Consider the following 27,280-nt stretch of genomic DNA (forward strand, 5'->3'; position numbering starts at 1 on the left):
AAGACCCTACCATAAAATGTGTAGCCAACAGCCACATCCCACGCCCCTAAGTAAAGAATATTTTGGTTACTATTTCAACCCAAAGGAAACAATCTTTGACTTCTATCACCTTAAAATGCCAGAGTTAGCAAAAGATTTTTGTTCCCCCACAATAAAAACAAACCCTAGGATCTTTAAGGTCCTAGTTAACAAAATTTTCACATGTGCAAAATTCAACTGAAATAAATATTTCTCTCATGTATTTATTACTCCCACCCAGCATTCAGGTTTTCAGCTAATTTTAAGGGACATATTTTCTAAAATTAGGGCAAGTAGTAAATTTCCTGTTTCCTACTTCAATGCTTTAACTTGCCTCCAACCTAAGGTATACAATTGTGGAGGATAAAACAGCTGACATCTGACTCCAAACATGGAAGAAACAATATTAGCACACGTGTTAGTCTGCCAATTAAGGAAAGGTGGTGTTTTCCACCTCTACCACAGAAGAATCAAATGTTGATCAGTGAAGCCATTTCAAATGGTTCTAGAGAAGGATCAGAAATAATAGGCTAGGTAGCATACATTCTAAAACTTATTTTCATAAAATTTAATCTCCCTGAACCACTAAGCTTGGTTAAATCCCTGTGCAGCACATAAGCCTCCCTAGGTCATTTACTGGGTATATTATCTGGAAAGCATATTGGATGCTGCTCTAAGATAGTTGTCTACAATGCCCTGGTTGCACACACAAATGGCTGTTTTGAGTATAATGCAAGGCTCTATTTCCCTTTAGCCATAAGAATTAAAACAATACTTATCACCATACAGTTTGATATTACTTCCAATAAGTACAATATTTATTAAACATATCTTCAGTTGTTTTGTTACATAGTGTGCAACAAATTACAATATTCTGCAGCCACAAATTATATGCCGAGTATGAAGAAACTATTAATCAGATAGTGTAATCTTTCCGTTTATAACTCTACAAGGAAGAACTAGCAAATCAGATCTTACATATAACATCTCACTAAACTTTATGCATGGAAAGTGACAGACACTGGTTGTGCTGTTTGATACAAAATGGCTGAACTTCATCTTCAGAAGACTAAACCTGACATCTAAACATGCCAATATAAACATCAAAACAAAATATATTCTAACCAACCACGGGAAACAGTCTGGTATCAGGAAAGCAACAAGGATTACACACATTATTTTATAAACCAGCACACAAAGGTTTAAAACAGTTCTGAAAATGAAGTTAGCTGTCTTGAGTCAAGGGAATAAAAAAAAAGTCAGTATTGACCATTTACAATCTCTGACCTTTGTGTAGACGGTAAGAATCTGTTGTAGTGCAGCTACATACAGTACAATTCAGGCAATTTTGTTTTTTTCACTTGGGTTCAGATTGCAAATTCATTGCTGTGAGAAAAGGACGGAGGCAAATTTTAGCAGCAACCTCCACCTGACTGCTTGACCGGAGTGCTCTGAATTTTAACATTGGACTTCTCGGCACCACCAGCTGTTGCTCCAGGACCCATTCGCTTTTTAATCTCAGCTGCCATCGTCATGAAAGACTGTTCTACATTCGTTGCATTCTTAGCACTGGTTTCCAAAAATGGAATTCCAAGGGAATCAGCAAATTCCTAAGAGAATATGTAAGGCAAAATTAATTGAAAAATCTTTTTCACCAACTGAAATAAGGAATGATGAATGACTAAGTTTACTGAACTCAGATAAGACTGCACAAATTATCATTGTCAAAGTTTCTAGTGCATGTATTTTAAAAGTTAAGGTGGGGACTTCCCTGGCAGTCCAGTGAAGACTCGGTGCTTCCAATATGTGGGGGCACGGGTTCAACCCTTGGTTCGGAAACTAACAATAAAAGCTAAGGTGGTTGCAGCCATTGTGTGACTCCATACCCATATATAATTCAAATTCAGCACCTTCCAATTCAGTCTGAAAGTCAAACTTTAAACATACCTTTGCTGTTGTGTAGTCTACTACTTTCTTTGTGGTCAGATCACATTTGTTCCCTACCAACAACTTGTTGACATTTTCACTGGCATAACGATCTATTTCCTGCAGCCACTGTTTAACATTATTGAAGGACTCCTAAAAAGACAATTTAAAGAGTGATAATATAGTTCTGAACATAACTATTCTAATGAAGCAAGTGATAAACAGAAGTGTCTCTCCTGACCTAAGAAGAACTAGTGAGACGATAATAGCTATTAAAAAAGAACTCTTAATGCTGGGAAAGACGTGAACTGACATTTCGATACATATATTCTTATATGAATAAGAATACAGAATTTGAAAGCTTGAGGATGACAATGCCTTATTTGAGAAGGAAATACAGCTCAAACTATAGCTCAGGCAAATCCCATTGTTTTGGAATATGCTATTTATATGCACCACAAAACGTAGTTTTTGAAATGTGTCAAAATTCTGGCTTATGAATAAGGTAGCCTAACTGTTAACTACTAGAGATGTCAAATGTTATTAAATAAATGGGTCCAATGTAAAGATACTTGTTTTCCACAGTCATTTTTAAGGGAGGAAAATTTCCATTTTAAATATTACAAGGAAATGACTTGAGATTTACTAACTAGCAATGATTTCTTCATGTTTTATCACCCAGTACTCCTAATGGTGCTGAATCTAAAGTCTATAATTCTAGTTATCTCCTAATTAGCTCTGATTTCATATTTGACTGGAGATTGAACATTTGCTATAAGAATTATACATTGTAATTTTCAAAGTTCATCTTTCACTCCTTGGCAGGCAAAAGGACCCTGAAATTTTCTAACTTTCTGATCAAAAGAACAATTACTGCCTCTGAACCACATTCTTACACTATTCTTCACATCCCCCTACCTTCTTTCAACAAGCTTATCTTTAGATTTTCACTGTCCTCTTAAAATGTTCCTCAAAGCTCATCCCTATTTCTGAACCACACACTCCACAGGCAGAGACCCCTAATCTTACTTTTGGCAAGTCCAACAGGTCTAACTACCAGGCAAATTTCTGTTAACACCTATCACCAAGGACACAATATGAGTCAAACAATCCCAGTTCCCTACAAACCCTTGACAAAATGATTTAACTGATAATAAATATAATTTGGGTCCCTTGAAAGCAAATGTAAATCCAATTACTAAATTTTCTGTTTACTAAAATAGGAAATTTTTGGTTGACCAGTTTTATTAGGGGATGTAGGGGAGAAAAAATAACACTGTACCTGTTCTTAAAAGATAACTGGTTTAAGATAAATGTTTTTGTATCATTCACTTCATCTGGGGTGGACAAAGTCTGCTATATAAATAATACTCATCACTTGTATGCAAAGTAAAAATAGCGTGATATTTAATCAAATAATAACTTACATTGTTAGTGTAACACAATTTTCTCCTGGAACTTACCTGATCTGTCACATCATACACAACTATGATGCCATGGGCTCCTCTGTAATAACTGGAGGTGATTGTTCGAAATCTTTCTTGGCCCGCTGTGTCCCACTATCATAAAACAATCAAGAAATCCAAACAATTCCATTAAAACAAGAGTTGGAGAAAAGGCGGCAAGGAGGGAGAACAGTTTAGTTTACAGAGTTGTGGATAACCAGGATTTGCTATGGGAACATTAGCTCTCTGTGCTCACACTACTAAATCACAAAGAAACTGCCAAATATCTGAAGGTTCAAAAAAGAAGGCAGTGTCTAATTTAGCTTGCAGTTAATGCTACGAATATTGTAATTATAAGCCAATCAGCAACTATGTCATACTTTTCATATACTCAATAGTCTTTAGCATTGTTCCAAGCTTACACTATGAATGCAAAGATGGGCAGACTTGATATTAGCAAATCTACTGGTCTAGTGCCCCTGTTAACACATTACAACTCTCATCAAACATAAGACAAAATCTCTTGCTAGCACATTTTATCATCATGGAAAACACTGAAAGGACCTAATAATTGAGATAACTACCAGTCAAGACAGCACTTTAGCCATCTAAGGAACAATTCTTTTAATCCTAGGGAAAACAATGTGAGGAAGATGATTCTAAATGCTTTTATAAAATTCATTTTAAGAGCAATTTACCAAACTTCAACCATTTAGGCTCCAACACTGGAAACAAATACACTGCCACATTAAAGTTTGCAGTTAAAACTATTAAAAAATATCAGGTAAACTCCTTTTAAAAACCATGATTTTAACAAGGGCAATGAGAATTTTGTTTCAATTGCTCGTAAATAATGACCCTTCCCTTTTTTTAAAAAAATTGTTTTTTTTAGAAAAGCTACCTACCCCACTAACGGGCTTCCCAGCAGTGGCAAAGGGATATAAGAGACGCAGGTTAGATCCCCCAGTCCTGTCCCCTGGAGGAGGAAATCTCAACCCACTCCAGTATTCTTGCCTGAGAATCCCATGGACAAAGAAGCCTGGCAGGTTCTAGTCCATAGGGTCACACAGAGTCAGACAGAAGCAACTTAGCACACACCCCACTAAAACTAATATTTGATTGATGGGGAAATAACTGAACGGTTACTTAATGGTTAACAATTAAAAAAACAAAAAATAGACTTGTAGCCTAATACAAGTGGAGATTATGATGAAACAGCCTTTCATGGGAAGAAGCTGTAAAGTTCTGGAATATATATGTGAACTTGACATTGCTCCCCACTAGTGTCCTAAATGGCAAAAATAAAAAAATTCAGGAGCACTGAGTGAAATCACTTCCTTTTCTAAGACCCAGCCAACAAAGCTGTTAAAAATAAGCTGCAATTTTGGGGAAATTTAAATACAGACTGAATATTAGATAACATTAAGGCATTAGTATCACTGCTGTATTTAAAATGGATAACCAATAAGGACCTATTGTACAGCACATGGAACTCTGCTCAGTGTATGCAGCAGCCTGGACGGGAGGGGAGTCTGGGCGAGAATGGATATATATGTATGTATGGCTGACTCCTTTTGCTGTCCACTTGAAACTACCACAACACTGTTAATTGGCTATACCCCAAAACAAAAAGTTTAAAAAAACGTTTTTAAAGGCATTAGTGTCAGTTTTGTTAGAAGTGGTAACGGTGGTTACACAGTAAAACAGATGCATAATTAGTATTTTTGCAGTAAAATATCATGTCAATAACCACTTTAACATACTCCAAGGGGGAAAAATAATAATGAAGTAATCAAGTAATATGTTAACAATTGTTCATCTAAAACAAGCAAAAGCTACCTTTTTCATCCAAAGGACTAGCCTATTAGAGTCAGAAAACCATCATCAGTAAGGAGCCTCCAGTCTTTCAGGGTACCCTTGGAGAAGCAGGATCTCTGGAGTAAAGTCAATTTGACTTCAAAACATTAAATTTAGGTTCCTGATTATGACAGTTTCTTCATCCATAAATTCCAGATATCACTACTTTATAAAACTGCTAAGTTTAAATGAAAGAATATTTATAAAATGCCTAGCACAATACCTCATTATAGTAGCTATTCAATAAAATGTTAGTTCCCCTCTCTTCACCACCACTAACCCCTTTCACAAGGATAGGACAAGAACAGGAAGAAACTATTTCTGAATACAATGGCATCCAAAGAGTAAAATTTCTGCTATCTTCTTGCCACTCTGAAAACTCTCCTGACTACATCCTAACAGTACCTTCCCTCTGTAACTGATCACCCTTTATGTACATAATCCTCATTACCCCTCATAATCACAAGGTAAACTGATTTTCCCTGCTGTGTCTCTCCCACTGAAATGGGATCTCCTATGGGGCTATGTTTCATCCCTCCCTGCAACCTTGAATGTATCTGAATGCCTGTGTAATGTGAACATTTCCATAAAGTTTTGTGAATGAATCAACAGTCACAGAAAGAGGCCTTTCATGGGACTGGACTCCATACATGCCCTGCAGTGCTGAATGTTTTGTAATCACCAACTGTGATAAAGACCCTGATGGCACACTTGAACAGGAAAAGCAGAAAAAATAATTAAAATATAGATAAACCCAATCATTTTTTTTAAAGACCTGGAAAACATGAAAGGGTAATTCAAGCCAGGCAAGGTGAAATGTAGCAGGGTTACAAGTAAAATCTTGCATTTAGATTTTTAATGCCCTAGTCACAAAATATAAGAATTAAAAAACAAACCAAAACCTTAAGACCCAAACTAGTAGGTAAAATAGTTACTGAGATAGCAAATGTAGTAAACTCAGGCTTTCTTTCTATGTCCTTGTACGGGCCAATGATGAGAAAATGGCAAGAGTCCCTAAAGTCTGAGAGGAAAAAAAAGAAATTCAGAGACTAAATCAATAGAGAATTTACCCCATGTAGTCCACACTGGCTACATACTATCTTGTATTTGATTTTAGGAATCATATTTTAGTAAGTGGCACTTATGCAGGAGTAACCCAGATTGTAAACGGTTCTGAAAACATGCTTCCAGAAAGGAATGACAGGTTGTGATAAGATCAATCTAAATGGCAGGCTACCAACAGAAGTTAATTTTGATTAGGCAACTGCAAAGGGTTTTTACACAGATTAACATATATACATATACAGAACTATAGATTTGGTTTTCACAACTACCTATTAGTAAGTCAAATATCATCACACTCATTTTAGAGGTAAGAAACTGAGTCTCAGGAAAAAGGCTAAAGTTAAACCCGTGACTCTCCAACTAATAAACAGCAGAATGAACACAACAAATCCAAGTTTCTGACTCCAAATTCAGAACTCCTTCCAGTTCAGGGCGTTATCAATTCCATAAAAAAGAGCAGTCACTTGTTTTCTATGTTACCTCATACTAAGAGCCAATTCTAAAAGATACCCGAGATTTTTTTTTTAAAGACCAAAGGTATGTCCATCCTGGTACCCAGACCTATATTAATAAAGTTTCTACTACAACCCCCTATTTTTAATTCAGGGTTGGGGTTTTAAGGATGGGTAAGAGACTGAGAATGGCACAGGAACACAATATACTGAAAACAGAGAGCTATGGGTCACGTGGTTCTGCTAGTAATGGTAGGCAAGTCATTAAATCTCTCAGCATCCATTTTCTGAGCTGTAAAATATGTAAGAAAAGCTAAATTCCCTTCCAATAAAATTCTACATTTCTACAGAGTTGGAACATACTGTCTAATAAATACTCAACTAAAACAAATATGAAGAACCTCTCCTAGGTTTTTCCTGGATCCAGAGTATTCAGCACAATAAAAGACATGAAAACTGCTCAATATATTTCTTCTGTAAGACGAAGTAAACAAACATCAACTTAAGACCCCTTAGACCTCACTGATAAAAGCGCAAGAAAAAGAACTAAGACCAGGTTTGACTTAAAACATGTATTTCTCAACTCTATGAACAGAAAATTCAACGAAGGAGGTAATCTTAAATCACTTTCAATCTAAACTATTCTTACTCTACCATTCTGTCACAGATGAATGATTCCTAAGATACTTTCATTTTAACATATTGTGAATAACAAATACATTCTAAATTTACCAAAATAATTTCCAAAAAATTTCTAGTCCAAAAATTACTTACTATTTGAAGTTTGATTGTTTTCCCATCTAACTCTATAGTTCTTATTTTGAAATCCACACCAATTGTGCTGATGTAGCTTTCTGTATATGTATCATCCTAAAGGGAAAAAAGTTAACAATTAAAATAAATGTTCAATAGAGTAAATAAGAAATATGTTAACTTTTATCTAGAAAGCTGATAAAATTTTTAAGACATAACAATCTGAGAACAGCCATTCCATCCTGTTCCTGCACTCAGTTCACATTCTGAAGACAAAGTGCTATTTAAAAATGGTTTAAGATTTTTTTTTTTCCAATAGCTATTCTTTAGTTTTCCAATCATATCTGGGCAAATTCTTTATATGTATCATACAGAGAAGGTTTTGTATTGATGATTACGAATGATTTTTCTAATCTGCTAATCAGCAGAATTCTTGTTCCTTCACACCCACTGGTTATTCAGTTTATTCAGTTTATTCAACACAAACCTATGATCATGTCCCTCTCCTGAAATTCTTTTAGAAGTCAATTTTATTTCTTAGTTATGACTTTTAAAATTGAGACAATTCATATACATAAAATTCACCCCTTCGAAATATACAACTCAGTGGTTTTTAGTATATTCAGAAGGCTGTGCAACCATTACAACTATTTTAATTCCAAAACATTTTCTTCACTCCAAAAGAAAACCCTATACCCAGCAGCAGTCAGATTTCTTCCTCTCCCCCTAGACTCTGGAAACTACTAATCTACTTTATGTTTCCAAAGATTTGTCTGTTTTGGTCACCTCACATGAATGGAATCATACAATGTGACCTTTTGTGTTTGGCTTCTTTCACTCAGCATAAACTTTTCAAGGTTCAGCCTTTCTTTTTATATATATATATAGACACACAATTTATTTATTTTATTTTTGGCTGTGCTGGGTCTGGTTTTTCTCTAGTTGTGGTGAGTGGAGGCTATTCTCTAGTTGAAGTGCATGGGGGTATTCTCTTTGCAGAGGCTTCTCTTGTTGCGGAGCACAGGCTCAGTACTTGTGGCGCACGGGCTTCGTTGCTCCACAGCATGTGGGATCTTCCTGGACCAGGGATCGAACCTGTCTCTCCTGCACTGGCAGGCAGATTCCTTACCACTGAGCCACCAGGGAAGCCCCAGCCATGTTACAGCATGAATCAGTACTTCATTCCTTATGGCTGAAAAATAGTACACTGTATGGATATCCTACATTTTGTTTCCTTATGGCTGAAAAATAGTACACTGTATGGATATCCTACATTTTGTTTATCAGTTCATGGACATTTGGGTGGTTTCTACATTTTAGCTATTATCAATAGTGCTGCTATGGACATTTGTGTGTAAGTTTTTGTGTGAACAATATTTAACACAAAGGCTAAACTTTTAAAATGACACCTGTTTTTTCCCTCAAGTACCTATTACAATTATTTTACTCATAATGAAAACAAAATTCAGTTTTTTTATTTAAGTGAAAATATATGTAAATGGAAAGATCACACTTTCACCACGTAACCCCACTGCACAATCATCAGGCTTAAAGCACCACCCAGGAAGTATTCTGCTAACAAAGATGGATTTAGGCTCAATCAAGCCTAAATCTATTAAGAGTAGCACTGTTAAAAAGAACTTTCTTTGATGACAGAAAGGTTCTATAGGCTGTGACTGTCAATACAGTAGCCAGTAGCTCCATGTGGCTAGTGAGAACAAGGAACTGAATTTTTTATTCCATTCAATTTTATTTAAATTTAAATAATCACAAGGGACTAGTAACTACCATAATGATAGATAAAGCACTGCTCTGGGGCTTACTTCCAATTACAGAAACAGGAGCGACAAGTTTAAAGACACCACAGAGAAGCAAACTGACACACCTAAAATGTTGGACAATTTATAGGACAACTGCCCCAGTTTCTGCAAAAAGAAAGTGACATGAAAAATACATAAATAAAAAAGGAGGAGGTGGGAAGTTGGAAAAATTCTAAAAGACTAAACAGCAAAGGAACGAAATCAAAGTATGAACCATGGGTTTTTTTAAAAAATTGAAATATGGTTGCTTTACAATGTTGTTGATTTCTGCTATAGAGAAAAGTAATTCAGTTATATATACATAGACCTTTTTTTCATATTCTTTTCCATTACGGTTTATCACAGGAAACTCAATACAGTTCCCTGTGCTATACAGTAGGACCTTGTTTTTCCATTCTATATATAAAAGTTTGCATTTGCTAACCCCAAACTCCCACTCCCATCCCTCTCCATCCTCCCCTCCCTCTACTGGCAACCACAAGTCTGTTCCCTATGTCGATAAGTCTGTGTGAACCATGTTTTGAACTGTGATTCAAACTAACACCACACTTCTTAAGATAACCAGGAAAATTTATTTTGTAAGTCAACAAATGTTTTTTATGATAGTGTATGAGTGTTAGTTACTCAGTTGTGTCTGACTCTGCAATGCTAAGGACTGTAGCCTGCCAGACTCCTCTGTCCATGGGATTCTCCAGGCAAGAATACTGGAGTGGGTTGACATTTCCTTCTTCAGGGGATCATCCCAACCTAGGGATCGAACCCAGATCCCCTGCACTGCAGGCAGATTCTTTACCATCTGAGATCAGGGAAACCCTATATTAAATACAGAATGCAAGGGGAATGACACATTTGGGATTTTTATTTGTAGCACTCCAACAAAAAGAAGGAGAAAAAGGACTACATGAAGTGAGTGTGGGCCAAGTCTTGATAATGCTGAATCAGATGTGTACATGACACTGAGACAAAAATGGCTAAAGACAACTGTAAAATGTGATCAGAGTTCCAAGTAGCTAGAGATAGCTGTGTTGACTTATCCTCCACATATATTCACATTTCGGCATAAACAGAATCACTGGGTAAAAGGATATTTTTGAAGCACTGAATGCAATTTGACAAAATACTCATTTTACAAATATAAATACAAATCATTATTTGACATTCATTTTTTAAATTTAAAGTGTCAAGTAAGTATCACATACTATAGAAAATGGATAGAGAACAGCATTCAGCACTAGAACATGCCAGGTGCTTTGTTAGAAAAACTTATAAATGCTGTTATTAATAGAATTCTTATATACCCCTGCTGCAGCTGCTGCTAAGTCGCTTCAGTCGTGTCCGACTCTGTGCGACCCCATCGATAGCAGCCCACCAGGCTCCCCCGTCACTGGGATTCTCCAGGCAAGAACACTGGAGTGGGCTGCCATTTCCTTCTTCAATGCATGAAAGTGAAAAATGAAAGGGAAGTCGCTTAGTTGTGTCCGACTCTTTGAGACCCCGTGGACTGCAGCCTACCAGGCTCCTCCGTCCATGGGGTTTTCCAGGCGAGAGCACTGGAGTGGGGTGCCATTGCCTTCTCCAATATACCCCTAAATGACCCTTACTTGCATGCCTCTGAGCCACTGCACTTGCCATTTCAACTGTCCAGATTCTCAGTATCTCTTTCTCCCCACTCCCAAGCTTTACCCCACCCCCCTAACTCCCCAGCCTGTGGGCAAGTTGGCAATTTTTATCCATTTTTCAAATGTGAGCTCAGGCAACAGTGATTGTCCAAACATTCCCCCATTCCTCGGCCAGTAGCTAAAGAGATTCTTCCCTCTGTGCTCTCAAAGCTTATTATACATTTCTTAATCATACTTTTTACAGCTTGAATCTATTTTAGGGATCTGAGAATCAGTATTTTTAAAATGCTTCCTGGCTGATTCTGTGTAGGTAATACTGAAAACCTGTGACTTAGGTCAGTAGGAATCCGGAAAGGATTTTCTTTGAAGCACAAATGTCTCAGGCTACAGCCATTTTCCTCAAGAAATGCCAGCTTCTTCCCACCTACCCAGATTACTGATTTAATACTAGTAATTAATTTTAATACTTGTCACTTTAATAAATACTAAGTATTATCTAATTTTGACAGTAAAGAATCAGCCTGTAATGCAGGAGACCTGGGCTCGATCCCTGGTCAGATTCCCTGGAGAAGGGAATGGCAACCCACTCCAGTATTCTGGACTGGAGAATTCCATGGACAGAGGAGCCTGGTGGGCTACAGTCCATGGTGTCACAAAGAGTTGGACACGGCTAAGCAACTGAACAAAAAAAAATTTTTTTAAGTCCTTTAATTACAAATAAAACTGAACACTTTTTTATATTTACTGGCAATTTGTATTTCTCCTTTTGTAAACTGCCCACTCATGCATTCATTCTTATTTCCATTAGGACAAATATCCTTTCCTTATTAGTGTATAAATGTGCTTTATATATTGAGACTATCACCTCTTCCTCCAAATACGTTTTGCTAGGACCTTTTGTTTTCTAATATTATGTGTCAACATTAATTTTAATGCAATCACATTTAACAGTCCTTTCTTTCCTGATTTTTTTCCTGTTAGAAAATACTTTCATATATGATTAAAGAGCCACCTAGGTTTTATTCTGGTACTTAACATGGTCTCATTTTCAAATTATTATATATAATGAATATATATGAGACTCATTAATATCACATCAGAAAAGTAATACTAAGTATTTGAGATGCTGTCAAGCTTGCAATGGTGGATTTTAAATTTTTTAAAATTCTAATTTTCCCTTGAAAAGCTTGAAGTCATTATAGGCAACAAATGCTATCACATATTTTCCTTGAGGTGACAATGTCTGTTCATCTGATAAAATGTATACCCAATACTCAGTTCTAGATAAATATAGCCTGTTAGTTGTTCTTTCAAGTTAAAAAAAAAAAAGTTCAATGAAAAAATCAGCTAGTTTAGCTCATAATGGAAACAACTATACAAACGCTTTTCTCTCCCTTAAGACAACCAACACATTCCAGTCTTCAGCAAAACTGTTTTATGTGTACTCATTTTTTCACACAGAATATTTAAAAAGGAAACACTCAACAAGGATCAAAATCTTTAAAAATTAATCATTTTTAGAAGCAACCTAAGTGTCCATCAACAGATGAATGGATAAAGGAGATGTATACATACATATATACATACCATGGAATACTAGTCAGGCGTAAAAAAATGAAAATTTGCCATTTGCAACAACATGGATGGACTTGAGAGTATTATGATAACTAAGAGCAACAAAGACAAATACTGTATGGTATCACTTATATGTGGATTCTAAAAAAAACAAAAACACAAGCTAATGACTATAACAAAAAAGAAACAGACTCACAGATTGGAGAACAAACTAGTGGTTGTTGGCAGGGAGAGGGGTAGGAGGAGGAGCACAATAGGGGTTAGGGATTAAAAGGTACAAACTACTATATATAATACAGAAAGTTACAAGGACATGTTGTACAACACAGGGAATATAGCCAACATCCTATAATAATAAGTGGAATATAACCTTTAAAAATTGTGAATCACTATATTGTCCATCTAACAGCTATATAACAGAACATCAACTACACCTCAATTTTTAAAAGTATGAAAAAAATTAACCATTTTTACTGTTTCATCAAAGACACACTTAAGTGATAATGGTGTTTTTTCCCTCCCCTGTGAGCAAACAGAGGTAAACACCATGACTATGAGCATAATCTGGGGCTTAGCGTTACTTCAGCACAGGACTCATAAGGCACTTGCGGTTTTACCTACCATTGCTTTTGCACCATCAGGGCAAAGATCAACAGAGTGAAAAAAAGCAAACATCTTTTGTCTTAGTACAATTACTAGGTAATTATTTATTCAGTAAATACTAATGATTTAGTGTTATTAGGAAGTAGTTTTTGATCTCATGGACTCCAGGAGGGTCTTGATAATCTCCACTGGTTCACATCTTAAGAAGCAATGATCAAGACAGCGAGAAGGAAAACATGTTAAATTTGAAGGCAATTCATAAACACTATGAACAAGACCGTGCATTTTATATATTAAGTTGAAAGTTATTATTAAGTTATTTATCAGTTTGTAAATTTAAATGACAACGATGCCACTGTCAAAAAAATAAATAGTCTGTACCAGGCCCTGCTTTTTCTTTTTATTCTACTCAAGTTTTACTTGAAGATTTGTCTTCCACCAAGTCACTTTCAACACAAACCTACCATTTTTTCCCTTACTCATTATTTATGTTGGAATGAAACATTGTTTGACCTCCAACGAGAGTATCAGACACTTTGACTTTATAACCACAGTTTTCTTGAATTTCTTTTAGGAACAACAGTATCTCCTCTATTTAAAGAGTCTAGATATCACTGGGAATGTGTATTTGGAGGCTTCGCATATAAAATTCTGGAAGAATATCCTGAATAAAACTGTTTTATCTTTTGTCTACCCAGAAAATATACACAGCATTAATTCCTTTAAAATCATTTTTGATTTCAACTTACTGCAAACCTAAGAAGAAGGCAAGACTTTCCAACCCCAGAGTCGCCAATCAGAAGTAACTTGAATAAATAATCACTGCAAAGAGAAAAAGAAAATCACATTAATAAAAAGCATATTGTATTATAAGTTCTAGAACAACAAAAATATAGCCAAGAATAATAGCTCACTGAGGAAGACTACAGCTTCTGAAAAGCGCATGGACGCCCTAACAGAAGCCAAACGCCAAGAAACAGCAGTTTGGGGCCCTTTTGATGAATCACTGAACATGACAGAATTATGTATAAATAAGATAGACAATGCCACCCGTATCTCTAACATCACTGAACTTCCACGTCCAAGCAATGAATAAAAGGAAACATAAGTGATATGCATTCTTGGAGAGTCCAACAGACTTTCGCTAGAAAAATCCCACTCTTCTGCAATATTAGAATACAGGGAGTTAAAGTTTCATTTGTTTTTGCCAGTGAAACAAATCTCTCCTTCAACTTCAAATCTCAAATCATTATTTCATAGCAATCCTCCAACAAAGGGCTTTTATGATCCTTCCCTAGTATCCACCTGGAATTCTCCCCTTTTATTTTAAACTAGAGATACAATAAAATCAAGGGGGCTGTTTGTGTAAACGTACAACTTTACCAACATTCTAAGCTTGTATTAAAGCATACTTCAGAAAACACTGAAAAAAAAAAAACCCACTGAAAGCTAGGCTATGTTTATGCACATTTACAATCACTGAGACTATCTCAAAAATTTTCTCAAGGGAGCCTTTCATAAATCTCAAGACAACAGTCAGCCCATGGTCAGAGGAACCACTCATAGATTCTATTCTTTCCAACTCTAACCAGTTCTATACATTCTTTTAAAGCAATTTCAAAATGACAAAAAATCCAGAATTTATAGATTTTTTTTCAGAAGACATACAGGATTCTTAAATTTCTTCCCTGTGACTTAGTTTTTATAAAATGCTATCCACTTAAAATGAAACCCAACTATCACTTGCAAATGAAATGTAGATTACCAGTGTATTTACATGTAAGCAAGATGTTTAGGCATGATTATCTCTGGGATTATTAATCAACTGTTTACCGAGATTTATAACACAAGGGGGGCTTTCCTAGTAAAGAATCTGCCTGCAATGCAGGAGACCTCAGTTCAATCCCTGGTTAGTTAGATCCCCTGGAGAAGGGAATGGCAACCCACTCCAGTCTTCTTGCCTGGAGAATTCCATTGACAGAGGAACCTGGTGGGCTACAGTCCATGGGATTGAAATAGTGGGACATGACTGAGAGACTAACACTTTCACCAAGGTTTATACAGTGATAAGTATTAAAACATGGCCTTCTGGGACTTCTCTGGTGGTCCAGTATTTAAGAATCCACCTTGCAATGGGGGGACATGGTTGGGGATCCCTGGTTGGGGAACTAAGATCCCACAAGCTTCAAAGCAATGAAGCCAGAGTGCCACAACTACCAAAGTGCACACACCATAACTAGAGACTGTGGGCCACAAGGAATGGTCCTACAGGCCGCCAACTAAGACCCAATGCAGCCAACTAAATTAAAAAAATATTCAAAACAAACAAAAAACACATAGCTTTCTGCTTTACCAAGTTACTGTAGTACACTTATTGTCCCTAATTATACCAAAAAGGAAAAAAAAATTTCTTAAATCCTGCCCTGGTAAATGGCAAAATAAAGGTCACAGAAGGTAATAAGCTTTTAAAATAAGTGATTAAGAAGGGCTGATTGAAGCACAGGATGAACTTTATTAACACCCTTTCCCATTTGAGAGCCTAAATAAAAGGGGATAGTGCGGATAGGTATTATAAAAATTTACCCTTAATAAATTACTGATACCTAATACCAAACAACTTCTATTAGTCAGTACATTTGCTGACTGGCTTCAGTACTATTGATACCTTTCTCTTTAATTAGACCAAATGAATTCTTAAGAGTGATGAACACTGAACATTAGCAACGAGTATCTTACAAGTTTACATTTCAGTTATCAAGAAAAATCACAGCACCAATACAACTACAGTTACTTTGTTTTTAACAGAAATTATGACACAACAAATGCACTGCATTTACCAACTTTCCTGAGCACAGTGCCAGGTATCCAGTAAACACTCATTAAACATGCCCTCAATCAGTGGTACTGGTAAAGGACAGCAATGGGCTACACATGTTGCCTGTGATGTCACTAATTGCCATAAAGATCAATTTCTCTCTTCCAGAATAACCATAAGGCTGGAGAAAAACATGAATGCTTCCTAACTATGTTACAAGTTACATTATGGTTTCAAAGAAATTAGTAGTCAATTTCTTAAAACTAGCTTTTTCAATTATCACATTCTTTTTAAATTTCACAAACAGCATTATTTTGAAACATCATTTATGTGTTTCTGATAATTTAAAGCCCAGAGCCATTATAAATAATATAAAGAGTTAAGCACTGTGCTCTGCAATGAGTCTTGCTAAAGAAGCCTGTTTTGTTCTCTCCCAAACAATCAGTTTCACTAACATGACAAGACACATGGAAAAGAATGGCAAACAAAATCAACCAACAAATTTCTTGCCGTATTGAATTTACACACCAAGAGACTATGATCAACAGCAAGTTACCTGCATTGGAACGTTTTAAATTACCTACTCCTGTAGTAGCTTATTTCCAAACTATTAATATACAGGAAGTATTAATACAGGGTAACTTCATATTTGAGATCACTTAAAGATATTTCTGTAACTATAATTTACAAAACAGAACAAGTAATAATGTTGATAGGAAATATGCAAATCTAAAGTTAGAAAGCTCAAGATCAATTCTGGTACAGAGCCAAGAATAATTTAGCAAAATGTATCTTTTATTCTCAAGAATTTGGATTAAGTTTTCCATCTGCAATACCATTTTGACTTAGGTGAAAAACTGAATTCTATCAGTTGAGAAATTTTTGTACAAGTAAAGAAATCTTTACAGACTACAGTACAACTACAATCGCCACTCCCCTAAACTAGATTGTTTCAGTGAATTCTATCCACTGTTTTCAATCAAAACTTCCTCTAGTCTTTTTCATGTCTAATTTACAATGACAATGATACTTCATACCTTCTCCCCATAGTAGTCTGGAGTCTGTTTTTCCTCACTCTGATGTTTAACGTATCTGTCTGTGTGATGGTAAACTGACTTACTCATCCAAAACATAATATTGTGCCTTTAACAAAGCACTGTGTCAAGAGTTCAGAGAACATTTTAATTTTGTGTTTTTAATCAGGTCTCTCTCATTGTGAGTAACAGCTAAGGAATAGTCATTCTTGAGTAACATTTTGGGCAAAATGCCAGAGGAGAAAATCTACAGGACATGGCATGTTAAAAGGACAGCAAACCTCAAAGGCCAAGGCAACAATCTGAGCCACAAAGTAAACAATCATGTACTGGATTATAACCCAAAGAATAAAATAAATATCCCTGAGTCCATAAGGGTACAAGATTAACTAAATAGAGAAAGGACAACTCTTCCTTACGCGAGGATTCCAAATAATACATGTAGAAGGAACAAGAGAAGTAGAAAATCACTAGCAGAGTCACTGCTGCAGATAAGAGCCACTGATGAATGCTAAAATTAGTGGGTAAAACTTCAAGGAGAGTTAAGGTATCTGCATGACCTCAAAATATGCCCCCCACCTCAAATGTTTATTACCACAGTGGTTTTAACACAGGCCCACAAATCCTCTGCACACTCCTCCCTCCAGGAGATGGAGCCTCTTTAGCTCCCTTCCCCTGAGGCTGGGTTGGTTCTTAATGACTGGTTTCTAACACTGTATGAAAAGGGAAAAATAGTTATTTTACAATGGAGAAACCTGACAGATGCCACCTTTACAAAGCATCAAGGTGAACATCACCAGCAATGTCACATTGATATCACGGACCTTCTGATATGATGTAATGAGTAGAGTGCTTCACCTCTATGGGGGTGTGTGTGTGTGTGTGTGTATGTGTGTGTGTGTGTCTGTGTGTTAGTCGCTCAGTCGTGTCTGACTTTTTGCGACTCCACAGACTGTAGCCCACCAGGCTTCTCTGTCCATGGAATTCTCCAGGCAAGACTACTGGAGAGGATTGCCATTCCCTTCTCCAGAGGAACTTCCCAACCCAGGAATCGAACCCTGGCCTTCTGCATGGCAGGCAGATTCTTTACCGTTTGAGCTACAGGGAAGTCTCACCTCTATGGTATCTCTTCCCAAATCTATAACCTCATCTAATCAAAAGAAAACATCAGACAAATGCAAATTGAGGGAAATCTACAAAATACCTAAACTCTTCAAAACTGCCAAGATAATGAAAAACTACACTAATAAACTCAGATTGAAGGAAGCTGCTGCTGCTGCTAAGTCGCTTCAGTCGTGTCCGACTCTGTGCGACCCCATAGATGGCAGCCCATCAGGCTCCACCGTCCCTGGGATTCTCCAGGCAAGAACACTGGAGCAGGTTGCCATTTCCTTCTCCAATGCATGAAAGTGAAAAGTCAAAGTGAAGTCGCTCAGTCGTTCCCGACTCTTAGCAACCCCATGGACTGGAGCCTACCAGGCTCCTCCGTCCATGGGATTTTCCAGGCAAGAGTACTGGAGTGGGGTGCCATTGCCTTCTTCGGAAGGAGGCTAATATGATATAATAATTAAATACAACATGGTCTCTTGGTTTACGTTCTGGAACAGAAAACGACATTAGTGCAAAAACTGGAGAAACTGAAATAAAAGTCTATAGTTTAGTTCAGTTTAGCCATGTTAACATCTTAATTCTGATAAATGTACCATGGTATATAAGATGCTAACATTAAGGGAAGTTGGACAAAGGGCATACAGGAATTTTCTGTACTACTTTTACAATTCTTCTGTGAATCTAAATTTACTTCAAAATAAAAAGATTTTAGAAAAACAAACTATGAGGACATTAATGAAATAAGTATAATCTCATTGAAAAAAGCTAGCTCCTGATGTTTTTTAAATGTGAGAGATACATTTTGTGTTTTCTTGAGTTAAATCAACAATCATAAATCATGGTGGAATCTGTAAAATAAAAACTTTGGTTTTGAGGCACAAGTATATTTTCAGAAAATTACTGCAAAGTGGAGATAATTCAGTGAGAAAGTAAGACCGTTAAGACTGACAAAGATTAAGACTGCATGGAAGGGGGGCAGATTCAGCCTTTTAACAATTGGATGGTGGGATGCCAAAGGCAACAGCAAGTGAAAAATTATTTTTGTTATCAGTTTCTCCTTAGGTCAACTCATGGTCTACTTTTTCAATACTGCAGACCCTTTATTTCCATTATTTATGATCTGAACATAATCTTAATACCCATGCCATTTTTGCATGTAAGCATTAATACTTTCCATACCTTAAAAAAAAAAATCACTATTGTGAGAGCATGAAAACAGTATTTTTAAAAAGTTACTTAAAACCCATTTCTATTAAAAATTCTATTTAGATAAAATGTTTTCCTTTTTATGAAGTTACCAAACTGCATACATAAAATAGGAAGTAGGAGATGAATCTGCTTGTTGCTCAATCTAAAATACTACTCAGAATTCCATTATATCAAGAGACTATTACATGATATACTATTATGTAAAAAGATTACAGAACATCTTTGTCCAATATAACCCATTATTGTTAAAAAACAATTTGTACACACAGAAAAGATTTGGGGAAAGGAGTAGACACTTCTAAACTGTATGATTATACTTGTCTTTTCTTTCTATTTTTTAAAATGTCTGCAATCACACTGTTACTACTTTTCTAACCAGAAAAAAAAAATGCTACTTGAGAAGAGGAAAAAACTTTAATCAATGGCTTATTCAGTGACTAAACAACCTAATGAGTTCTTTCAGCATACCTGCCGTAACACAAACGACACCTAAGTAGGCAGAGTAGGTCAAGGCTGGAAGCAGCAGCACTGGCACACTCCCAACATAAGCAACAAAGATATGAATCAACTTTTTGGATTAAATAAAAACAAACATTTTTTATCTTCTTTTATGAAATAAAATTTGGATTATCACATACAGTTCACCTGTCAATGAAAACGTTACAAAAGAAAGTTGACTGACATTAACACAACTTCCAACATACACTTTGGAAACACACCAAGGAAGACAAGACAAAAGTGAACAGTGGAGAATTATATAATTGTTTTTATCCAAACGGTACCCCCCAAAACACAAATTTCACAATGTCAGTTATAAGTATACCTTAGAACAGACCAGCTATTTTAAAAAGTTAAATGGAACCTGTAATTTCTTCTTTTTCACCTAGAACAAGTTCACTTGCATGACATGAAACATGTAGTTTTATCTTTTTATAAAATCATACTTGAAAACAGTCTAAAACTAAGCTCATATAACAAATTTAAAACAAAAGTCATGATTATGAGATTATGATACAGTGGGCCCAACAAATTTTAATTCATCTTTAAACTACACACTAGCCTATTAGCGTTTGGAGTTTAAAACAATAAAACTTTGGCGCTGCAATAATTGTGCATGACATCAACTCTTCTTCTTTACTCACTTTAAGTATGCTCCACAGAACACAATTCAAAATTGATCATTAGGCTAGAGAAAAGAGGTAAGAGAGGTTAAGAAATTTTTCATATGCTTCAATTGTATTGTTTGAATTTTATAGAGCACATATTACTTTTCTGGTTAAATTAATAAAAAACTAAATAAACCTTCAGTAATGGCCAAAAGCAACCTATTAGTCTAAATAAACAATTAAGAATCTGAGAGGGCAACAGTCTTTCCTTCATATTTAAAAAAATAGCCAAGCAATTAAAAAAAAAAAACTCTCCCCACAATTGACCACTAAAACCACAACTAAATAAAATATACTTAGAGACAATAGATTAATTTTTGAGGTTCCATTTTAGGCTCTGTTTAAAAGTGTTCCAAAAACCCAAAGATGGAATTCTGAAAATGAGAGAAAATTTGGTTGATTGGAAGAGGTAAGCCATACAAGAGGACAGAAGAGTAAATGGTCTTAAAACACATTTAACGGCAAACATTTGCTGAAAAACACACCAGGTGTGCACTACCTCCTTACCTTTCAAAGCCTGCGTGGGTTTTAGAGCTGGAAAGACCTGTATTTGAATTCAGGCTCCATCAAATACTAGCTACAAAATCTTAAGGCAAGGTACTCACCTATCACTATGAGGCTCTATTTCTTCATCTGTAAAAAGATTCAATTAGCACACTACCACCCAATTAGAGGGCTTCCCAGGTGGCTCAGTGATAAAGAATCCATCTGCCAATGCAGGAGATGCTAAAGATGAGGGTTTGATCCCTGGGTTGGGAGGATCCCCCGGAGCAAGGAAATAGCAACCTACTCCAATATTCTTGCCTGGAAAATTCCATGGACTGAGGGCTACAGTATATGGGGTTGCAAAGAGTTGGACACCACTGAGCACACAGGCACACACTTGAACCACCTGATTAGGCTCTGGTCAAGATTATAAATACCGCCTCTAAAATATTTAGCACAGTGTCTGGTACATTACAGGAACACAATAAGTGGCAATTATGATTGTCCCTTCCTCCCTCCAATCCAGGATGTAACCTGATGAAAAAATTCAAGCGCTACAGACAAAAATGTTGAAGCTGTTTGTTTATCCAAAGTTTTTGTACAGATGATGTGTGACAAATTATCACAGAAGTTTACCAGTTTAATTTATAATATAAAGTGCAAAAATTACCAGGTAACAGTTATAAGTACAATGATCACAACTAGCAACACATATAACCGTGAAATGGTCTGCAGCAAGTAAGCCTGCCTCTCCAGTAAAAGAAAGGGATTTTGCTTTATCTGCTTTTCTCACAAAAAAGGCTTGCATGACTTTAAGGCACCAAGTAGTCAAGAAGAGTCATGAGGAAAAAAAAATAGTCATGAGTAGAAAAACTGAAAATGGATACAATAATTAACTTCAAGTCAAGAGAAGCTCTGAAGATCAACCTAACACAAGATGTGAAGAAAGTCAAAGGCCTATTAACAATATGTACCTCACAAACCCTTAACATTTTTTTTAATTTTTTTTATTGAAGGATAACTGGTTTACAGAATTTTGTTTTCTGTCAAACCTCAACATGAATCAGCCATAGAAGGGAGAGGATATATGTATACTTTCTTAACATTTTAAAAAGACCTCTCCAGTCAAGAATTTTAGACGTAGTTGGCCACAGAAATGCTAGTTGCCTAATCAACTGGCTTAATTTCGAATTCCTAGAAGTTAACCACACACAGTAAACTGGAAACAGCATACTTGGACTGTAAAATCACAGGCCCTTGAGTTAAAATTCCAATTCTACTGCATTTAACTCTTCTCTACCTCCGACTCCTGTAAAATTAGGACCCTATTTCTTCATTGGATTAGGGGAAATAATGGACATACATAAAATTTCTGACTAGAGGTGGGAACTCAAAGTTGTTCCTATTGATCTTAACTCAAGACTAGCACGAGGGCTTCTGCAGAGTCCTCCTCAGTGCTCTGTTCTTCTCCAGCTAAATCATCATAACTGAAACTTTCTGTCAATAATTGAAATCCTAGGCCCCTTCTCCAATTTTTTGCACTATTATGCCATCATATTCTCTACCAAAAAAATCACAAGATTTAATTTGTGCTAATACTGTTAAATTGATTATACTTGCTTAAGTTTGAGTCATCTTAACTAACTGGTAAGCAACTGGGAGCAAAGTCTATGTTGTATACTCAAAAATAAAAACCCCTCAACTCCTAGCATAGTGTGATGACAAAACTGGCTGGCTGTTTTCTTTATCAAGCTTTTTCTCCAAGGAAATTAGATTTTTGCGTGTGTATGCTCACTGAAAGATTTTAAATATCTGTATTGAAAACATTTTTTAAATAGACAGGTCAGTGATCCATGTTTGATGATTAAATGTGTTAGAAAAACTTTAACAAGCTCAAAAGGCATAAATGGACTGTATGAAGTAAGTGGTAGTCTGAACTTAAACCTATGGTTTTCAACTCGAAATGCATAGTTTTTTTTCCCTCCCATTTCTCACCAAGTCCCTCGATATATTTTACCCTCTCAGATGATAATAAAGTCAGTATATAAGTCCTACTTTATATATAAAACCTATCAGAATGAATCAAGCCATCTATGAACTAGCACACAGAACCTGAACAAATATAAAGTGTAACTTACTGCTTGAATTAACTTAGAACATTTGTTTTAGTAGAGAGTAAGCTCAGCTCAAAACAGCATGGTAAATTTTGGAGCTCTGACTTCATTAGCTTTAGTAGTGATGAACCCAATTGCTCTTTATGAGGACAAATGCCACCCACCAACCTATAAATTAAGCACTAAATAATTAATAATTTGACAAAGTTGCTTAAATTATCCTTTTATAAATTTAACTATTTTTATAAATCCCATATAATTCAATTAAGAATATATTACATATTACTCTTATCTAGGCATTTACCCTAATGACATCCATATGAATTTTATGGCAATAAAGATACTGCAGAGATGACATTGTTGTTTATCTGAACACTAATGCTGTTTGAACTTAGTGTCTTTGTTTCAAGAATCTTGGAAACACTTCATCTATCAGTAACTTAATGAGAAACAAACAGGTAAACATTTTAATAAAAGGAGAAGAAAAGCACAGACTAGGTCATCAAAATAAGCCATACCCAAACAAATCTCACATTTTGAAATTAGTTCAAGATCCCAGATTTAAACTAAAATCTGTCCCCCTTGGGTTTTTACATTTCAAAAGAATGGTAGTGAAAATTCTCTTTTCTGTTTTCAATCTTCTACATCAGGCATTTATAACATGAGGTTCATGAGTACGCTCAGGGAATGTGAACAACTTGCAACTTTATGCAGAATACTATGAGTATGTATATACATAGGCAACAGATCCACAGTGTTTATCAAATATCCCCAAGGGTACATGACCATAAATGGGTTAAGAATAACTGCCCTAAATGGGCAGAGCAGCAAGTACAAGTAGTAATTCCATTTAAGTACTATTGTTATTCAAAGAAAATACAGTCAGACAAGTTAAATTCATCACTGTCCTGGAAAACTTCAATTATATAATTCACTCAATCTCATTTGTAAAGCTCACTAGTCTGAGGTACAGAGTGCATAAAATGCCCTATGTGAAGACCCTAGCCAAGTAGCTGGCACAGAGAGTAAATACTTGTCAATTAGTAGCTATTATTATTAAAAATAATGTTTCCAAAGAGTCATTCTTATGAGCAAAAGTAATACTACCTGTCAAAATCTATAAACATGGAACAGAGCAAACTTAACTGGAACCTATCACCAACCTTGGATTTAATAAACTGACCCATCAGTCACAAAAGTACCAAGGAAAATTTCACTTCCTACTTCTCCTTTGTACCCTATTTCTTCACATATTTAAGTAAATAAACAAACCAACAAACATTTATTCTCTGGCTCCCTAAAGCCTCAGGATTATTTTCCCTTTAAGTATCATTACACCACTACCCTTTTATAATTTGAAACATCACAGGGTGGGTCCAAGGAAAAGCCAAGTCCTCGGTTTTCTTCCCTGAATTCTATTCCTGATATCAAAGAAGCAATCTCTCCTCAGCCCCACCTTCTACAAGAAAACAGTGGAAAAGTCGGACTGTTCTGCTCTCCGAGAGCAGGGCGGGGAGGTCGTCATTTTGTCTAACTCTTACTAAAACTTCAAAATGCAGTTCAGACGAACAGTGGTAAAAAGCAGCAAAGTCAACACATCTAAGATATCTCAGGCACTGGCATCCTACACCCATTTTTAGTTTCTCTTCATCTTTTTATTTTGCAAATTTAAAAAAAATCTCAGAATCTTAAAAAGCATTTTATTTAACCCCATTTTCATACATTAGGAAAGAGACAAGAGTATGTAACAGCAAAAGGAAGCTCTTAACTATCAAAAATGAAACTTAACTATTACAACTACAAGTGGTAAAACCATCATATATGTAGTCAGAAGTTGCCAAGGAGAGCAAAAAACACATACACAGCCAAAGGACTGCGGACAGGATATGAATGTAGCAAGAGGTTAAGCACTTTTTACATCACTTAGAAAAATCACTTATTGCTTCTAGAACAAAAATTGAAATACTAAAGAAATAAAATTACTCACAAAGCAAAATTCTCTTTAAAAGTCAACTAAACAGTTGGCAAGAGAAAACCGGATTCTAAAGCTCTTCTATCTTTAAAAAAAAAAAAAACTTTGAATATATAAGACACTGTCAACATCCTATACTTTAACCTATTCATGATGAAAAGGGGAAGAAATTTTAAATGTAAAATTTCAGTTTCTTTAAATGATCCTACAAGATCATCCACTCACACCAAACTCATAAGATGTATTTTGTGGAAAGTCTATATAGGTACTGGCAACTTAACACTATGCAGAGAAATTACATACACTGATTCTCTACAGACATTAAAAAGTCATATTCTGGACAGTGAGAATACTTCTTTAAACTTCTTTGAATTTCCCAAATCACTACTAACACCATCAAAAAGTCATCAAAGCAACCAACAAAAATAAAACCTATTTATAGTTGGTTTCTGATTCTTTTCTAATAAAAAAATTCTAACTAAAAATTATGTAAAAGGCAATAATGATGTATTTATCAATGAAATTACACTGTTAGCCAGATAACAGAACTGATTAACTTGTTTTTACTTTCAAATCCTTAAATTAAAAGACAGACTTATTCAAAGCATAGCACTGGCAAAAAAAAAAAAAAAGTCAAATGTTCCTTGAATCTACCATGACAGAAAACAAAGTTTAGGAGACTGATTAAAACATATGCCATAATTATGTTAAAATGTAAAAAAACAAGGTTTAAAAAAATTTTTTTCTTTTATAAATTTTTCTGCAATAAACTAGTTGATCTAGGGACTATCCTGGTGGCGCAGTGGATAAGAATCCACCTGCCAATGCAGAAAACATGGGTTCCACCCCTGCTCCAGGAAGATTCCACATATGGTGGAGCAACCGAGCCCTCTGGACTGAAGCCTGCACGCTCTAGGGCCCATGAGCCACAACGAATGAGTCCCTGTGCCACAACTCTGCAACAAGAGAAGCCACCACAATGAGAAGCAAGACCCAAACTAGAGTAGCCGCCACTCGCAGCAACTAGAGAAAGCCCTCGTGCAGCAACAAAGACTAAGAGCAGCCAAAAATATATAAAGTGGTATATACTTGTCAAAAAAAAAATGTGATATTAAAAAATAAAAAAAACAACTAGCCAATCCAAAGACACTACTACATATAGGTCTTCTGACTGGAGTTAACTGGTTGAGATAGGTACACGTATTTCATTCTTAACATACTCCTTATAGATGAAGCAGCCAAAATGATTTTGACACTAAAAAAAAAAAATCCAACAGAAGCTAGTGGATTAGGAAAAATGCCTCTGGTATGAGAACAATGTTAAGCATTTCTTAACCAGTGTGCTGAAATAATCACTGCCTGCTTCACCTCCTAGCTCAGGAAAATTAAAATCTTTCTTCAAATCTCCAGAAGGAAAAAAAAAAAGAGCTTTGATGCTTTCCATCTACTTTTTCCACTGCTCAGACTCCACTCTGGATGCATTTTGTTTTTGTTTGTAGTATTTGAAGTTCAAATGAGTCAGTCATTACCCTTAATTTCTGCTAATAAAGATAACCCAGGACCATTTCTCCCAAATCAGCCAAATAACATGGAAAGTAGTCAAAGAAAAAGCTTCAGATTTAATCATTAATGGACATATTTCTTATTCTCTTCACTCCCAAACCAAAAACTTACAACTTAAAGATTATAAAACAAAAGCATTTAGTAATAAAGCTACCAACAGGTAATCGTGTCAACTTGCACAAATCTAAAATCTTGTTCATTCTGAGAGAACCAAACTTTTGTCAAGAACGCATTTTCATTACCAAATTCAGCAGCACCCATACAACAGATTTTAAAAGTTTCTATAAGGGGTAAGAAGAATATGACAAACCAAAACAAGGAACATCTGGGGTGCACCTGTAAATACTCCCTTGTATACTATTGTTTCAAATTAGCATATAAAGTGTACACTATAATACATGTGTATTATATAATGTACTATATTGTACCTGGCATATAATAAGTGGCCATAAATGTTAGCTATTAGGGTAACACTGTGGAATCATAAAAGGCACTCATCCATTACAAGTTTTAACTTAATAATAAAAAAAAAACCCTTTGATTTTAAAGTTTAGAACACGGTTTTAAAGCAATTGGGCTTGTGTCTGGGTGATTAAACTCTAAGAATTTCCTTCTTTTCTCTAGTTCCCAATTTTTCTCTAATTACTTTAATGATGCTAATAAACTTGATTAAAGACA

The 27,280-nt window shown here is 35.6% G+C and overlaps 1 protein-coding gene across 2 annotated transcripts in view; it reads right to left on the reverse strand.

The window, feature by feature from the left end:
* Positions 1-807: 807 nt before the first annotated feature.
* The window catches only part of RAB1A (RAB1A, member RAS oncogene family), a 29,195-nt gene continuing 2,722 nt past the window's right edge, over positions 808-27,280 (reverse strand). Inside the window, exons 2-6 of one of the 2 annotated variants that reach the window (XM_055540479.1) lie at positions 13,883-13,955; positions 7,538-7,633; positions 3,408-3,503; positions 1,966-2,097; positions 808-1,628 (exon numbers count right to left, since the gene is read on the reverse strand). In XM_055540479.1, coding sequence (XP_055396454.1) covers positions 1,431-1,628; positions 1,966-2,097; positions 3,408-3,503; positions 7,538-7,633; positions 13,883-13,955 — 595 coding nt within the window. In that variant the 3' untranslated portion in view covers positions 808-1,430. The remainder of the gene's footprint in view (positions 1,629-1,965; positions 2,098-3,407; positions 3,504-7,537; positions 7,634-13,882; positions 13,956-27,280) is intronic. The other variant, XM_055540480.1, reaches the window with a different exon arrangement.

This window comes from Bubalus kerabau, chromosome 11, assembly GCF_029407905.1.
Source record: "Bubalus kerabau isolate K-KA32 ecotype Philippines breed swamp buffalo chromosome 11, PCC_UOA_SB_1v2, whole genome shotgun sequence".
Lineage (NCBI taxonomy): Eukaryota > Metazoa > Chordata > Mammalia > Artiodactyla > Bovidae > Bubalus > Bubalus kerabau.